The sequence below is a fragment of the Pholcus phalangioides genome, unplaced genomic scaffold (assembly GCF_987345545.1).
Source record: "Pholcus phalangioides strain wild (caught in Gottingen) unplaced genomic scaffold, Ppha-v1.0 ptg000016l_1, whole genome shotgun sequence".
Classification (NCBI taxonomy): Eukaryota; Metazoa; Arthropoda; class Arachnida; order Araneae; family Pholcidae; genus Pholcus; species Pholcus phalangioides.
This window is the reverse complement of record NW_028301609.1, coordinates 16,182,824-16,196,610: the sequence shown is the minus strand read 5'-3', so window position 1 is coordinate 16,196,610 and position 13,787 is coordinate 16,182,824. Positions and strand designations below refer to the sequence as shown.

Sequence of the window (13,787 nt, the reverse complement as noted above, 5' to 3'; positions counted from 1 at the left end):
ACTGGGTTTGCTTAAGGCCAGTTTTGAGGAAACATCCAGTTAGGAGAGGTTTTGCTAATAGTTAGTAAATATATATTTCCTATAGGATCAGAGCATATTTTCTTGAAAGATGAGCTAGGAGAAAGGAAATATGAGATTCAAGCCCTGATGTTTAAGAACAGAGAAAAGAAATATACAAACCAGAAATGGAATGACTAGATCTGGCACTGTCCTCTGTAGATACGAATAAACCTCATTTCTAGGAAAATGATCTTTTTCAATGGATTCATCTATAAATATCTATCAAGAAATACAGTTTTATTAATTACTTAAAAAATTTAGACAAAGAAATAAATTTTTGTTTACTTTAATAAATAAGATAAAAACAATTTACCTGACTATTATTGAAACCATACATTTACTGCATATAATACAGTTCATTGAACACTTCAATTAACATCACAGATCTACAAAAGTTAATGTTCCTAAAAAAGAAAATGGTCTTTTAACCCACATAATTGTGGTTCCAAACCTGTTGTTTCCCATAGCTTTCTTGTCGTAGTCAACATGTATTCCTAGCTTTCCAGAATAGGTCTAAGAACCACTTCATAGACCAAACAGGCACACATCAGTATTGTCAGCTTTACCACAAGGCCTTCTAAAAGTTGCAATGCGCAATTTGATAACCACTGCTCTTGGACATTTCAATTTTTTCTTTTAGCGAAATGCATTTTATGTTTCTCTGAGCAGAAATTTGTCAAAAACCGAACCTACGATTATGTAAATGGATGGTAGGTGGGGGAAAAGCGATAGGTAGAGTTCAATTTCTTTTCCCCGTTAGGGTTTTAGACTGGTGTTTGCAATGATACGCTGAAGAGCCAAAAAAACTGGTTCACCTGCCTAATATCGCGTAGGGCCCCCCGCGAGCACGCAGAAGTGCCACAACACGACGTGGCATGGACTCGACTAATGTCTGAAGTAGTGCTGGAGGTAATTGACACCATGAATCCTGCAGGGCTGACCATAAATCCGTAGGAGTAAGAGGGGGTGGAGATCTCTTCTGAACAGCACGTTGCAAGGCATCCCAGATATGTTCAATAATGTTCATGTCTGGGGATTTTGGTGGCCAGCGGAAGTGTCTAAAGTCAGAAGAGTGTTCCTGGAGCCACTTTGTAGCAATTCTAGACGTGTGGGGTGTCGCATTGTCCTGCTGAAATTGTCCATGTCCGTCAGAATGCACAATGGACATGAATGGGTGCAGATCAGACAGGATGCTTACGTACCTGTCACCTGTCAGAGTCGTATCTAGAAGTATCAGGGGTCCCATATCACGCCAACTGCACATGCCCCATACCATCACAGAGCTTCCACCAGCTTGAACAGTCCCCTGTTGACATGTAGGGTCCATGGATTTATGAGGTTGTCTCCATACCTGTACACGTCCATCAGCTCGAAGCAATTGGAACCGAGACTCGTCAGACCAGGCAACGTGTTTCCAGTCCTCAACAGTCCAATGTCGGTGTTGTCGGGCCTAGGCGAGGCGTAAAGCTTTGTGTCGTGCAGTCATCAAGGGTACACGAGTGGGCCTTCGGCTCTGAAAGCCCATATCGATGATGTTTCGTTGAATGGTTCGCACGCTGATACTTGCTGATGGCCCAGCACTGAAATCTGCAGCAATTTGCGGAAGGGTTGCACGTCTGTCACGTTTAATGATTCTCGTCAGTCGTCGTTGGTCCCATTCTTGCATGATCTTTTTCCGGCCGCAGCGATGTCGTAGATTTAATTTTTTACCTGATTCCCGATAATCAAGGTACACTTGTGAAATGGTCATACATAATAATCCAAATTTCATCGCTACCTCGGAGTTGCTATGTCCCATCTCTCGTGCGCCGACTATAACACCACGTTCAAATTCACTTAAATCTCAATAACCTGCCATTGTAGCAGTAGTAACCGATCTAACAACTATGCCAGACACTTGTTGTGTTATATAGGCGTTGCCGTTACGGAGCACCGTACTCTGATTGGTTTCATATCTCTTTATTTGCATACGCATGCCTGTACCAGTTTTTTTGGCTCTTCAGTTTATACCAAAAGGCAATTTGCATATATAATATACTAGCTATAATATCCGGCACTGCCCAGATTTTTTTTCAATAACTGCGAGGATTGAAAAAGTGATAGACCATTATAAGGGAATGAACTATTATATAAATTTTATATATTATACATAGGCTTATACTGGTAGCATTAAAGAATTGACAAACCATTGTAAAGGCATATACATCTTTGAAATACCTTGTTTGGGAACTATGGTAACCAAAGTAAAAATTCCGAAAGTCATCACTGAGGCTAAAAAACCATTGTTGCCTGACACCCACTTCCACCTTAGGCATTTGCCAAGCTCTGGTGTACGCTTAAAATAGCCAATCAATATGCAAAATTTAGCAGTGATCAGTTGAACATAGAGGACAAACACACAAAAAATTGATTTTACATATATCAATTGAGACTGGGGACATCTATAAGTGAATTTAGAGCAATTTAGGGCAAGAAAAAAATTAGAATGAAAAGTCACATTTTCCAACTAGGAAAGCCAAGAGGACTGTGTAAAACAGTATTTCTTGACATTTTTCACTCAAATTTTTTTCTTTTTTTTTCCTTTTTTAACCAGCACCCCCCACACATCGGGAACAGAGAGACAGAGTCGTCCGAGACATTTTTTACTTAATGAATTGGTATCTGAGTAAGTGTAAAAAAAATTTATAAATAAGATGGATGTCAGAATCCCCAGGCTAGATACTCATCAGCCTCATTTCTGTGAGTGTTCTGTGGGTAGTTCTGCTGGATTCTAAAAGTAGTCAATTTTTTCTTCCCATAATTTTACTCAAATGCATTTTTTTTTCCAGAGGTGTCTGTGGTACTTCAGTCCCTTGCCATGTTTTCCCTTCTATGTGATTTTCAGTAAGTTTGAGCATGGATTGAATACATGCAAGTTCAACATTTGGTCAGGGGTCATTCAAGTATTACGTCAGCATCGGGGGAAGGGGGCGTTTCGGGTTGGCTGACTTTTGCTGACAAGGGGGGGGAGGGAGGTCAAAAATGGCTGAAAATCTGCTAACGTAATACTTGAATGGCCCCTCATGGAATAAGAACAAAAATAATTTTATAAGGATTAAAAAATGACACATGAAAATTGCCAAATGAAGAATATAAAATTTTTAGAAATGAATTGTTGTAGCTGGTTTATGAATATATGTAAATATATATATCATTTTGAAATAATATAATATGCAGTAGTATGAGCAATATGAATTTTCAAAGTGAAAAACAATAGCATGGAGTTCACCCCAACTTTCCACCCATACTCTTGAAAATGTGTTATATTTCTCATTCACTCATGAAAAATTATGGTAAAAAAAATGAAAATTGAAAAAATCTGGAAACCTTTAGGCCATCTTCTGGATAATCGTTGAGTACCCATTCAGCATACTTGAAGACAAGTGGCAGATGTTTTTTATCTAAAGATAGAAGATTAAAAAAATGAAATATAGTTGTTTTATTAAAACTACAATAAAAGCTTAAATGATATTGCAACAGAGTTATGGGGCATGTAAAGCTGCTTTCAAAGACGATAAGAAAGTGGTTTTTTTAACTTTTCACATTCAAAATTATTGAAGTTGTAGTCCAGAGGTCTTCAACCTTTCTCTAGTCACGAGCACTGCCTGAACTGTACTCATCATCAGAAGAGCACCCTTACCTAAAGTTTGACATATGAATGCATGAAATTAGGATGATTTCAATCCTTGAATGCAATGTGACATGTTTTTTTAATTGGAATTGTTGATCAAGTGCTTGCAAGCACAAAATCGGACATGAGCATCGAGTACTCTGGGTGGTTCGAAGAGCACCATGGTACTCGTGAGCAACGGGTTGAAGATGCCTGTTGTAGTCCGCAGACACTATCTCCTCCTAAAAAAATAGTGGTGATGATGAATAAGAATGAGTGATTAGAATATTAATAAGTCATCAATGAATAAGGCAAATACACACAAAATACAAAAACTCCTAAAACATTTTGACACACAATGGCACCGTCTTCAGAGGAAAAAATATTTAACCACTAATCATGATGACTACTACTTCACCAAACACCAACTCTGGCCATATCGCTATATTTCAATTTACTGCCATTAATGAAATAGGTCGGAAATGAAGGTGCTGTCTATAGGTGGAATCATGCTGACTGAGGATCCAACTTGGGTTGAATACCAAATCTTAACTATCAGTTGCTCAGCAAAAAAAGTATGTCTGTTCACTTCAAATGTTGTGTTCAGAATGAGATTGAGAGCCTGCCTGTGATACTAATGCAGAGTCCTAAGCACTAATCATGATGACCAAGGATTCCACTTGGGTTGACTACCAAATCTTAAATCTTTTTTACTCAGTGGAAAAAGTATGTCTGTATGTCTGTTCACTTCAAACATCATGGTTAGAATGAAGCTAAGAACCTGTGTATGATACTAATACAACATGTTGTACCGCAAATGAGAGTCGGAGGACGGGAAGATGTTCCGTTGGCAACTCATCTTACCAAGAGACCGTGTGAAAGAAGTGTTGAATGAGTTGCGTGGAAGCCTCACCGGTGTACATTTCGGCATAAGCAAGACTCTGTAGAAGGTCCGTAAACGATTCTATTGGGGCAAGTCCAGGACCAATGTAGAAAAAAGGTGCAAGAGTTGCACCGCCTTCACCGCTTGCAAAAGTCCTCTGAGGCGCACCCAGACCCGTCTTCAACACTACAAAGTTGGTGCACAATTTGAGAGAATCGCCCTAGACATCCTCGGACCATTAACCTGACCCATTCCGACTAGGGAAGAAACTTCACTTCAGCAGTTTTCGGCAGCATGTGCAAGCTTCTAGGAATAGAATAGATGCAAACTATGCCGCTCCATCCGGAATCTGACGGGATAGTCGAAAGATTCAACAGAACCATCCTGAACCAGCTCTCAATCTTCATATCACAGAATCAACAAGATTGGGATGCAAAGTTACCGCTTTTCCGGCTGGCCAAACTGCCATCCACAAGAGCACCAGATTCTCACTAGCACAGATGCTGATGGGACGAGATCTTTGGCTGCCTGCTCTTTGGGCGACTGCCCGATGCTCCTCTTTCACCTGAAGAATACATTGAGTGACTCCTGGAGCACCTCGAGAATGTGCATCAAATCGCCAGAGAGAAGATCAACATTGGCTCCGAAAAGATGAAGAACCGCTACGATGCAAGGCCACATCTCATAACTTCAAGGAAAACGATCTCGTCTGGCTCTGTAACCCAAAGCATCGGAAAGGACTTTGCCCGAAGCTCCAGGCATCATGGGAAGGACCCTACAGAGTCATGAAGAAACTGAATGTGGTAATTCAGATTAAAAATCCTCCATCGTCAAAGTGCAAGGTGTGACACACCGGGCCACGTTTCTGTTTTGTCGGTCATCTTACAAAACTTCTAGGTTTAGAAATAGGCTTCACTCACCTTAAAAAAAGGTCTCAGTTTGTAACGTGGAGGTAACCAGCAACAGCGCATGAACAGAGAACCATCGATGCAGCGGAACACCTTTCTTATATAGCGGAAAAACCACGGCAGTCATGGCACAACAGGTCTGGGAGCCAAAATAGCCAACCAATTCCAGGCTTTGGTTTCAGGTGATGTCATAGAAAAACGGAGGGAATGACCCCTGGTGTCATGGTCAAGGTCGTCAGGACCAAGTCATGATGTCACACAAGAATAGTAAATGATCCTGCCGTTAGGATCAACCAACTCCATTATCAATAGACTTGTTAACTGAAAACAAGGACAAAAAACAAAACACTGCAAAAGTATGGGTGTCTGCAGCCACCCACACTTTAACACAATTACAACTACATAGTACATTTCCTTACAAAAGTGGTTCACCTGAATAGACTCGCTCCTTACCACAGTGAGTGACAAAGTGCGACCCACCGACTTAAAGATAGAATCGTCGGGATGAGCAATTTTAGAAGGGGGGCAGTGTTACAACAAATATCGGTAACATAATTTTTGAAGAACCCCCTTGGGACAATAATCTCTTCTTGCCAAACCGGAAATGTTAAGATATATATATATGCTCATAGCTCTAGATTTATGTAGAAGGTCTCCGCACTGTGGCGCCGCAGACTTGGAAACTGTAAAATAGAATTTTGTGGAATATTCGTTTTTTGGAAGTTTCGACAATACCTATAAATAGTGAGGTGATCACAAGGGAGAGTTGTTGGATCACATGCTCAATAAGAGAACTCTGATCTGATTGGCATGTATATCTGCTTGTAAATACATGTAAAAATTGCTGTTCTGTAAATATATTTGTGATGACCTGAAGATTGCTTCATCCTTTGCTTATTTCAAGGATTTGTGGAAAATAATTCGGAACAATATTACTATCATGTGGCACCTAATTTATGATGTTGACACCTCTTCTAAATCAGTGTTGTTTGCACTGGCAGAAAATGTACAGCTTCGTATAGCAGTCTCATATCAAACTTTGACCTTCGAAAATCAAACACATCCCGCTTCCCATCTCATTGAGATATCAAAGCGTTCCCGGAGGATGGGTGTCTGAAATTTTATTAAAAATCTTCAGAATAGTAAATTAAAAATATTACATACAGATTGCACATATAAATTTACACATAATCAATGTTCATCAATGGATGGATCATAATATACGGAGGAAGAAATAACAAAATCAACTGTAAAATCTACATCATAATCTTCTGAAAGTTCTTGACATCAAATACTGCAACAATTACCCTGACCACAATAGAGGAATACAAAATACTGATCTGTCATTTAGAAATGTCCTATTCCAATCCTAGTCATCCCATAACAATCTTTGCACCCTTTTACTCTAGCATTATTTCGTCGGTGCGTATGGAGCAGCCTTTTTTGATTCAAATTGGTAGGAACAAAACATTGAATATTTGATCGTTTTGATTATTTTTGTCACACCATAGTCATTTTCTAAATCAGAAGGCTGATTAGACCAAAAACTACAGTTTATTGCCAAATTGAAACAGCTGTGTTTAATACTATTATTATATTTCCACATATCTTGCCAAGGGATTGGTGCACTAACCCCTGGGGGAGGGGGGCTTCGTGCTATAGCAATCTGTTCTGTGATCACTCTATCACATTTTCCATTGTAACTCTGCATCCGGAAAGATTTTGCAAAGAACGAATCAGGGAAAGAACTTGTATAGGTGAGCAATCTGATCAACATGGGTTGCCACATCCATGACACATTGACATCAATTACTTTCCACTATGTATAAATTTCATGGCACAAAAATGGTTTTGTCTCATGATGCTTTCTAAGCGTCTGTCCTGTTCAGCAGTAGTCACAGGCTTATGACCACTACTTGCACGCTTTCTCTGAAAGTTGTCATTATTTAAATGATTCCACAGAAATAATATTTGCATGAGAACATTTTGCTTTCCAGGCAATTATCTGCTAAGAAAATTCTTTGTGAGACATTCACTACCAGATATGTTAGAGGTTCTATTAAATCTTTCTTTTAGCCTATTTTTGGCACAAAAATAAATCAAACTTATTTCCAAGCCTATTTTTATACGTCCAATAGTTTTACAAGAGCATAATTTATGCTGCTTTTGACACAAATGCTTATCCAATCAGAAACTCTGCCAATATTCTAATATTTTGAACCATCTCTTCAGATCATTTTAATTCTGTAAATAACTAATATACAGTGGAACTTTGGTTAACGAGTGATTTGGTTAATGAGCAATTCGCATTACGAGCAAAAATTTTGTGCTTTTTTTATTTATTTTCACGTTATCACAACTGAGCTGATGGTTTTCGCTTTCGCCCGCACACGTTATGGAATTTAGGGTAATATTCTCCCCTATGGTCTCCTGTACGCGTGCCTCAGTCGGAAAATTAACACGTGCGAGTGTGAATATTTACAACACAAAACTACATGTAGCATTGTAGCAATGTGTATATGCACCTGTTTTTTTAAAATTCTGCTTGGAAAAAAATAGTGGATTGATCATATTACTGAACATGATTTTAATGGGGCTAGCTCATGAACAAGAGCCATTACTTGTGAAAGAGATTTTGTGCTTGGGGAAGACCATGGACTGCATGGGGATAGCATTCAAAAACTAGTGGTGAAAAATGTCTAGAAGTTGATGGTAGATGAAATTATGGATCTCTTTTTCTCGCACCAGCAAGAGTTCATGGACGGTATCTCTTCTGAGGAAGAAAGAAGTATGGAGGAGTCCCTCACATAAAATGAGATTATAGAGATGTGTAGAATGTGGGAATCTGTGCAAAATTCTGTAGAAAAGAACCACCCAAATAAAGCTGTGGCAATGTGCAATCTCTCCAAAGAACACTGCAATTCACCATTTCCCAGAAATCCTAAGAAAAGAGGCAAAAGCAAGTGTCATTGGATAAGGTTCTTTTTGAAAGTCACACAAATAGAATAAGTTTGCAAACAGCAGTGAATCTGTAAATCATGCTAAACGATAGTGCTCTCTTTCTCATCGTTTAGAGTAAGTTAATTTGTAAACATTATCCTATTGTACATTTATTTATTGTGTTGTTCATATTACGTATATTTTATTGCATTATGTATAATTATTGTGTTTAATTATTGATTGAATGCCATTTTTGTTAGTCATTTTTATGTGAATGACTCATTGTGGAACAAATTATCCGAGTTTCCATTATTTCCTATGGGGAAGTTTCATTCGCATAACAAGCTATTTGGATAACAGGCATGCTGATGGAATGAATTTAGCTCGTTAACTGAAGTTCCACTGTATATATATTTCAAATAAATGATTGTAATTCTAAACACAACACATAATAAATGTCATAAGTAACTTCAGCTCATTTTATAAACAACCATATTTTTCCCTCTCTTCACTTCCATAGTTTATTTTTCTAGTCATCTTCTTTATGAAAAAAATAACACGGTGGTTTCTATGTTGTTCTAGTTTTTTGAATCAGAGTTGTACCTATTTGCTGCAAAACAATTTTAATTGATTTTAAAAAATTCAGTTTGATGGTTTGGACCATGTAAAAGCTTCAATTTACTTCAGTATACTATGTGCAAAATAGTAACACCAACAACTTCATCAACACTTTCAGTGATTGGGTGATGCAAAACAACAATGTTGTTAGATGCTCTCGGATGTACAAGAACAGGTGACAAGTTTAATAATACATTGAAAGCATTTTTGAGCAATGTATACAAAATATCTTTGTAGCTGTTTTATAATTTCTTACAAATATTGTTATAGAGGGGGTTTATTGTAATAAAGGAGTCGTTGTATCAAAAAAAGATTGGACTATGGCAGATTCCAGAAAAAAAAATTGAAAAATACCATTGAACAGGGGGGGGGGGGTTATAATTACATCAGGGTAAATTAATCATTGTAACAAGGTTTGACTGCACTTACTAACCACTTGCAGATACCATGCCCAGACAGGTAGTAAGTGCAATGCATCAGGTAGGTGGTTATAATGGTTAATTTATATAAATTGTATATTTTTAAAATAATATCTTTTCATCTCGATAATGATACTCAAAACTTTATTATCTCCAGTGCTCTCTATTTCTGTCCTTTCACATTTATAAAGGAAACTTTTCCGTCATGTTCTTCTCTGACATGTGAAGCATATATCCAGTTCTTCAATACCATGGCCACCCTCTATAAAAGGAGATAGCTGTGTAAATCGTTGCTGGATGATCTTCTGGGACTGTGATCAGTAATTATTTAGTCATTATGGTTTGGCTTAAGCATGTATATAATAATAATTCATCTTCGAAAAGAAAAAAAAGAAAACTAATAACACACAAACCTAACTGTTGCAAATATTTTATTGTTCTGTCATGACCTTTTAAAGGAGAATCAGTTTTCTTTGCCTCTCTTCTCATCAATTCTAATGCTGAAAAAAAAAACAGGTTTGTTTATATGTATATAAATATACTGATACCTTGACTAACAAAGATGATTTGTTCTGGATGATTTGTTTTGTCCTCACTTGTTAGCCAAAACACAACTTTAACTCTATAATGCCCAGATTGCCCGAAGTCGGCAGAGTAGGTTAATGCCCGTAACCGCCGTCAAGTCGGCCCAGCTATGGGGTATGGGAATGTTTTGGTGGGCTTTTGTCACCAACGGTGAAGATGATGAAAGCTCTTGTCAGAGGCGGGAACAGAAAAGACAACTGCAACGCTCTATCAATGGGATTTTAAAAGCAGATGTACTCTATCCTTGAGAATGAACTGACTATATCCAAGTAAAGTTACTGTCTTCCATAGAAGGAAGTGAAGAAGGTTTATTTTTGTTCCTAACAATACCACACAAAACGAAAAGTACACAGAGTGGAGGTTGCATTATTTTTTCGCAGTGTTGGCAACCTTTTTCGAAAAGACACTAGAAAATAACCAGAATATGAAATCACTTGGACAATTTTTCTTTCCTTCTGATACTAAATCTTTCTTATGTGCTAAAAAAATTTAAATTGGTATGAACAGTTTATAACCCCAGAGTAAAACTATTTAAATTGAAGATCAATTTTATTAAATATACTTACAAGTGTGATTTATTTCTGCAGTAAAAAAAAAAATACTTGGAAAAGCACATAAGATATTATTAACCGGAAAAAAAAAGGTCTGATGGAAGATTTATCACAAATTCTGAAGATTGTTTCCTTTTGTTAATGTTATTTTTCCAAAAAACTGGGAACATTTTATTTCTCTCATGCAGTTTCATAGAGACATGCGTGTACGCAAAACTACACCTTTATAAATACGTGCATTTCATGTGCATGTGTTTTGTTCGCTCATGCAATTCATATATCAATTAAAACGTTTGTTAGCCAAGGTATCACTGTATGGGTATATGGGTAAGCTGAATTCATCATGCGAGAGGATATGGTTTCGATTTCCCCCTGGAGGCAGCTGAATTTTTTTTCTTGAATTCATTTTGGCATTAGCCAACTGTTAAAACTTTCTAAGAATAGCGGAGAGTGACATCACATCTTCAGATAAGTAGCCATCTGGTGGTAAAAGTGCTGGTGTATGTGAACTATTGTATGTGAACACTGACAAGGAAAGGGTCAGAACGTATCATCCTCAAAAAATTATGATAAAATGAAAGTACATTCATCTCTCCCAGAAACACAAACAAAAAAAATTAGCGGCAGAGTTTAATTATTAAAGCCGCAAAAATTGATTAAAAATGACAAAAGTTGGCTATATGTCGCCTCTCGAGCTGCTTGGTGATATCTATGAAGAAATTTTTTTCCAGCTTTTTTTCCCCCGTAGAAACTCGCTCTAGTAACAGTGGAACCTTGTTTACATGATGTTCAAGAGGCAGAGCCAAAATGTTGTATCAATATGTAAGTCTTTGAAACTGAGACTTTTTAAAGAAAATAACCAACCACAAGCTTGCAAAATATTATCAAATTCAATGTGTTTAATTGCATCTCCAACTCTTATAAAAAAAAATTTCAATAACACTTGAGAAAAATAATTAAATCACACATTTTAAATCACTTAAAGAAATAAAATTTACTGGAATATTACCATTGTGGTACAACATTAGGTAAAAAATTGCAACAAAATCTTCTCAACTTGGGAAAATTTCTCATCTTGGACTCTCATTTTTTTGGCAGTAGATGATTTGTAACCAGCAGCTTGGTCTTTGATTTTGTTTTTCTACTTTATAATCATTTTCAAAGATACCACAAGGATATTCAACTGTTTTGCAAGATCGACTTCCGTCATGAATTTAAAATTCTTGTCGAATTCTTCCAAAATTTCCAGTTACTTTTTCTTTGAAGAAAGGACTATTCATTTCGTCGACATTATGAATGGTGGATTTGACACAGCCAGCAAGCAAATCATCACAACAAAAGAAAATTCCACAGGAAATGATAGAAAGAACTTATTGTGTATGTGTACCGTATGTGCCTCCTATTAATAGACCCTTACCCTCCAAATGCTCACAATGCGCGGACTTTCTTACCCTTTGAGGATAATGCTGAAAACATTGGGAAGAAGAAAAATTCTGGAAGGACATATGGCCATCAAAACAATTGAAACGTGTTTCTTTTGAACTCACCACATCTGTGTATTTTCAGAAACAAGTAATAAATAAATCACTTAAGAGTCCACTCTAAATGACCATCAACTCACTGGCTATTTTTGTATATGTCAGCAATCATCCTAAAATGTATGGGTATGTGGTGACAATATGCTAGAACTGTTGCAGCAACACACTTTCACTGCATTCAAAAATTATAAGCATTCAATGGACATTTTTTCAAACAGTTTGTGTGTGAGTCGAAGTGAAAACGCCAAGTAATTGAGGTTTTGCGGTAAATAAATGAATTATTTTAACATTAAAATGTATAGGAACATATTGCGCGATGGAAGCCAAACATCATATAAATGTGAAAGTCGCATAACCATATACCAAGCGACATATAAATGAGGTCCCACCGTATCTCTTTTTCTCTTTCTTTATTTGTGCTGTACCTAATCATATGTTGTCACTCTATGACTCTAGGGTTGTGGGATTTCGGGATTTTTAATTTTAATTTCATTCTTGGCCTGTATTGGGGAATTCAAAATATTAATATTTACAATTTTTTGAGTGACCCATAATAATTCCGCTGGATATTTTTATATTTTTGTGCATATTTAAAAATGAGCAAATTTAGTAGAAATTTTTTCAAACCTTTTTAAGGATGACACCTTCTGACCCTTTCCTTTTGTGGGTTGGGTTTGTCAGTGAATATAAGCTCTTTGTTGCTTCTGTAGATTGCACATAACAAGCATTACACAGGAACAAACTTCATGGAAGGTCACTATACATACACACACATTCCAACATGTACCAATTCATCGCGTCTCCGCCGGGACTCGAACCCAGGCCCTCTTGTATACAAGGCAAGCATGCTACCATCTACACCATGGAGACATGATCCTGCCTTCCTTATTTCACGCACTGTGGCATGAGGCACTGAAGTAGAGGCATTAGTAGCCTCTTAACTTCAGGAAATGGCCCCCCGGGTGGGACGGTTTAGAGAGAGATAGATGGCTTTTTCTCAGCTCGAGATATCAAGACAACAGTTATTTTCCGGATATTATGATGAGGTGAACTCGGAAAGAAAAGTCATCGCGTCTTAAGAGGCTACTAATGCCTCTACTTCAGTGCCTCATGCCACAGTGCGTGAAATAAGGAAGGCAGGGACATGTCTCCAGTGGTGTAGGTGGTAGCATGCTTGCCCGGTATGTAAGAGCGCGCCTGGGTTCGAGTTCTGGCGGAGACACAATGACTTTTCTTTCCAAGTTCACCTCAGCATAATATACAGAAAATAACTGTTTCCTTGATATCTCGAGCTGAGGAAAAGCCATCTACCTCTCAATTGTACCAATTCGTTAGAAGTTCCGCAGAGGAATATGGACGAGGTGCATGTCTGGTTTAGTGGTAGCATAGTGGTCTAGTGCTCTCGCCCGACATATATTGAATAGCTAAATAAATCGAACATTTGAAAACTTTTTCAATAAGGACTTTATTGACAAACATTTTTATTGTATTCCATATTTTAACTTTCTCTCTCCAACAAATTTAATAGTCTCATCTAGGAATTGTTTTTCAATTCAATCACTTTTGACACTTTTTTCCCTTGTGTAGAAAAAAGTATATAAAAACATTCTACATATTTTTTTTTCACTTTCATTAT

At 37.3% G+C, this 13,787-nt stretch overlaps 1 protein-coding gene and 1 non-coding gene across 4 annotated transcripts in view; both read right to left on the bottom strand.

The window, feature by feature from the left end:
* The window catches only part of LOC149075141 (vam6/Vps39-like protein), a 196,220-nt gene that overhangs the window by 66,461 nt on the left and 115,972 nt on the right, over positions 1-13,787 (bottom strand). For all 3 annotated transcript variants that reach the window (XM_089245724.1, XM_089245725.1, XM_089245726.1), the window contains 3 exons: positions 9,891-9,977; positions 3,427-3,500; positions 181-279 (listed from right to left, as the gene is read on the bottom strand). In XM_089245724.1, coding sequence (XP_089101850.1) covers positions 181-279; positions 3,427-3,500; positions 9,891-9,977 — 260 coding nt within the window. The remainder of the gene's footprint in view (positions 1-180; positions 280-3,426; positions 3,501-9,890; positions 9,978-13,787) is intronic.
* On the bottom strand, positions 12,949-13,021 carry TRNAT-UGU (transfer RNA threonine (anticodon UGU)). Its single transcript has one exon. It is a non-coding gene; the product is annotated as a tRNA-Thr (tRNA).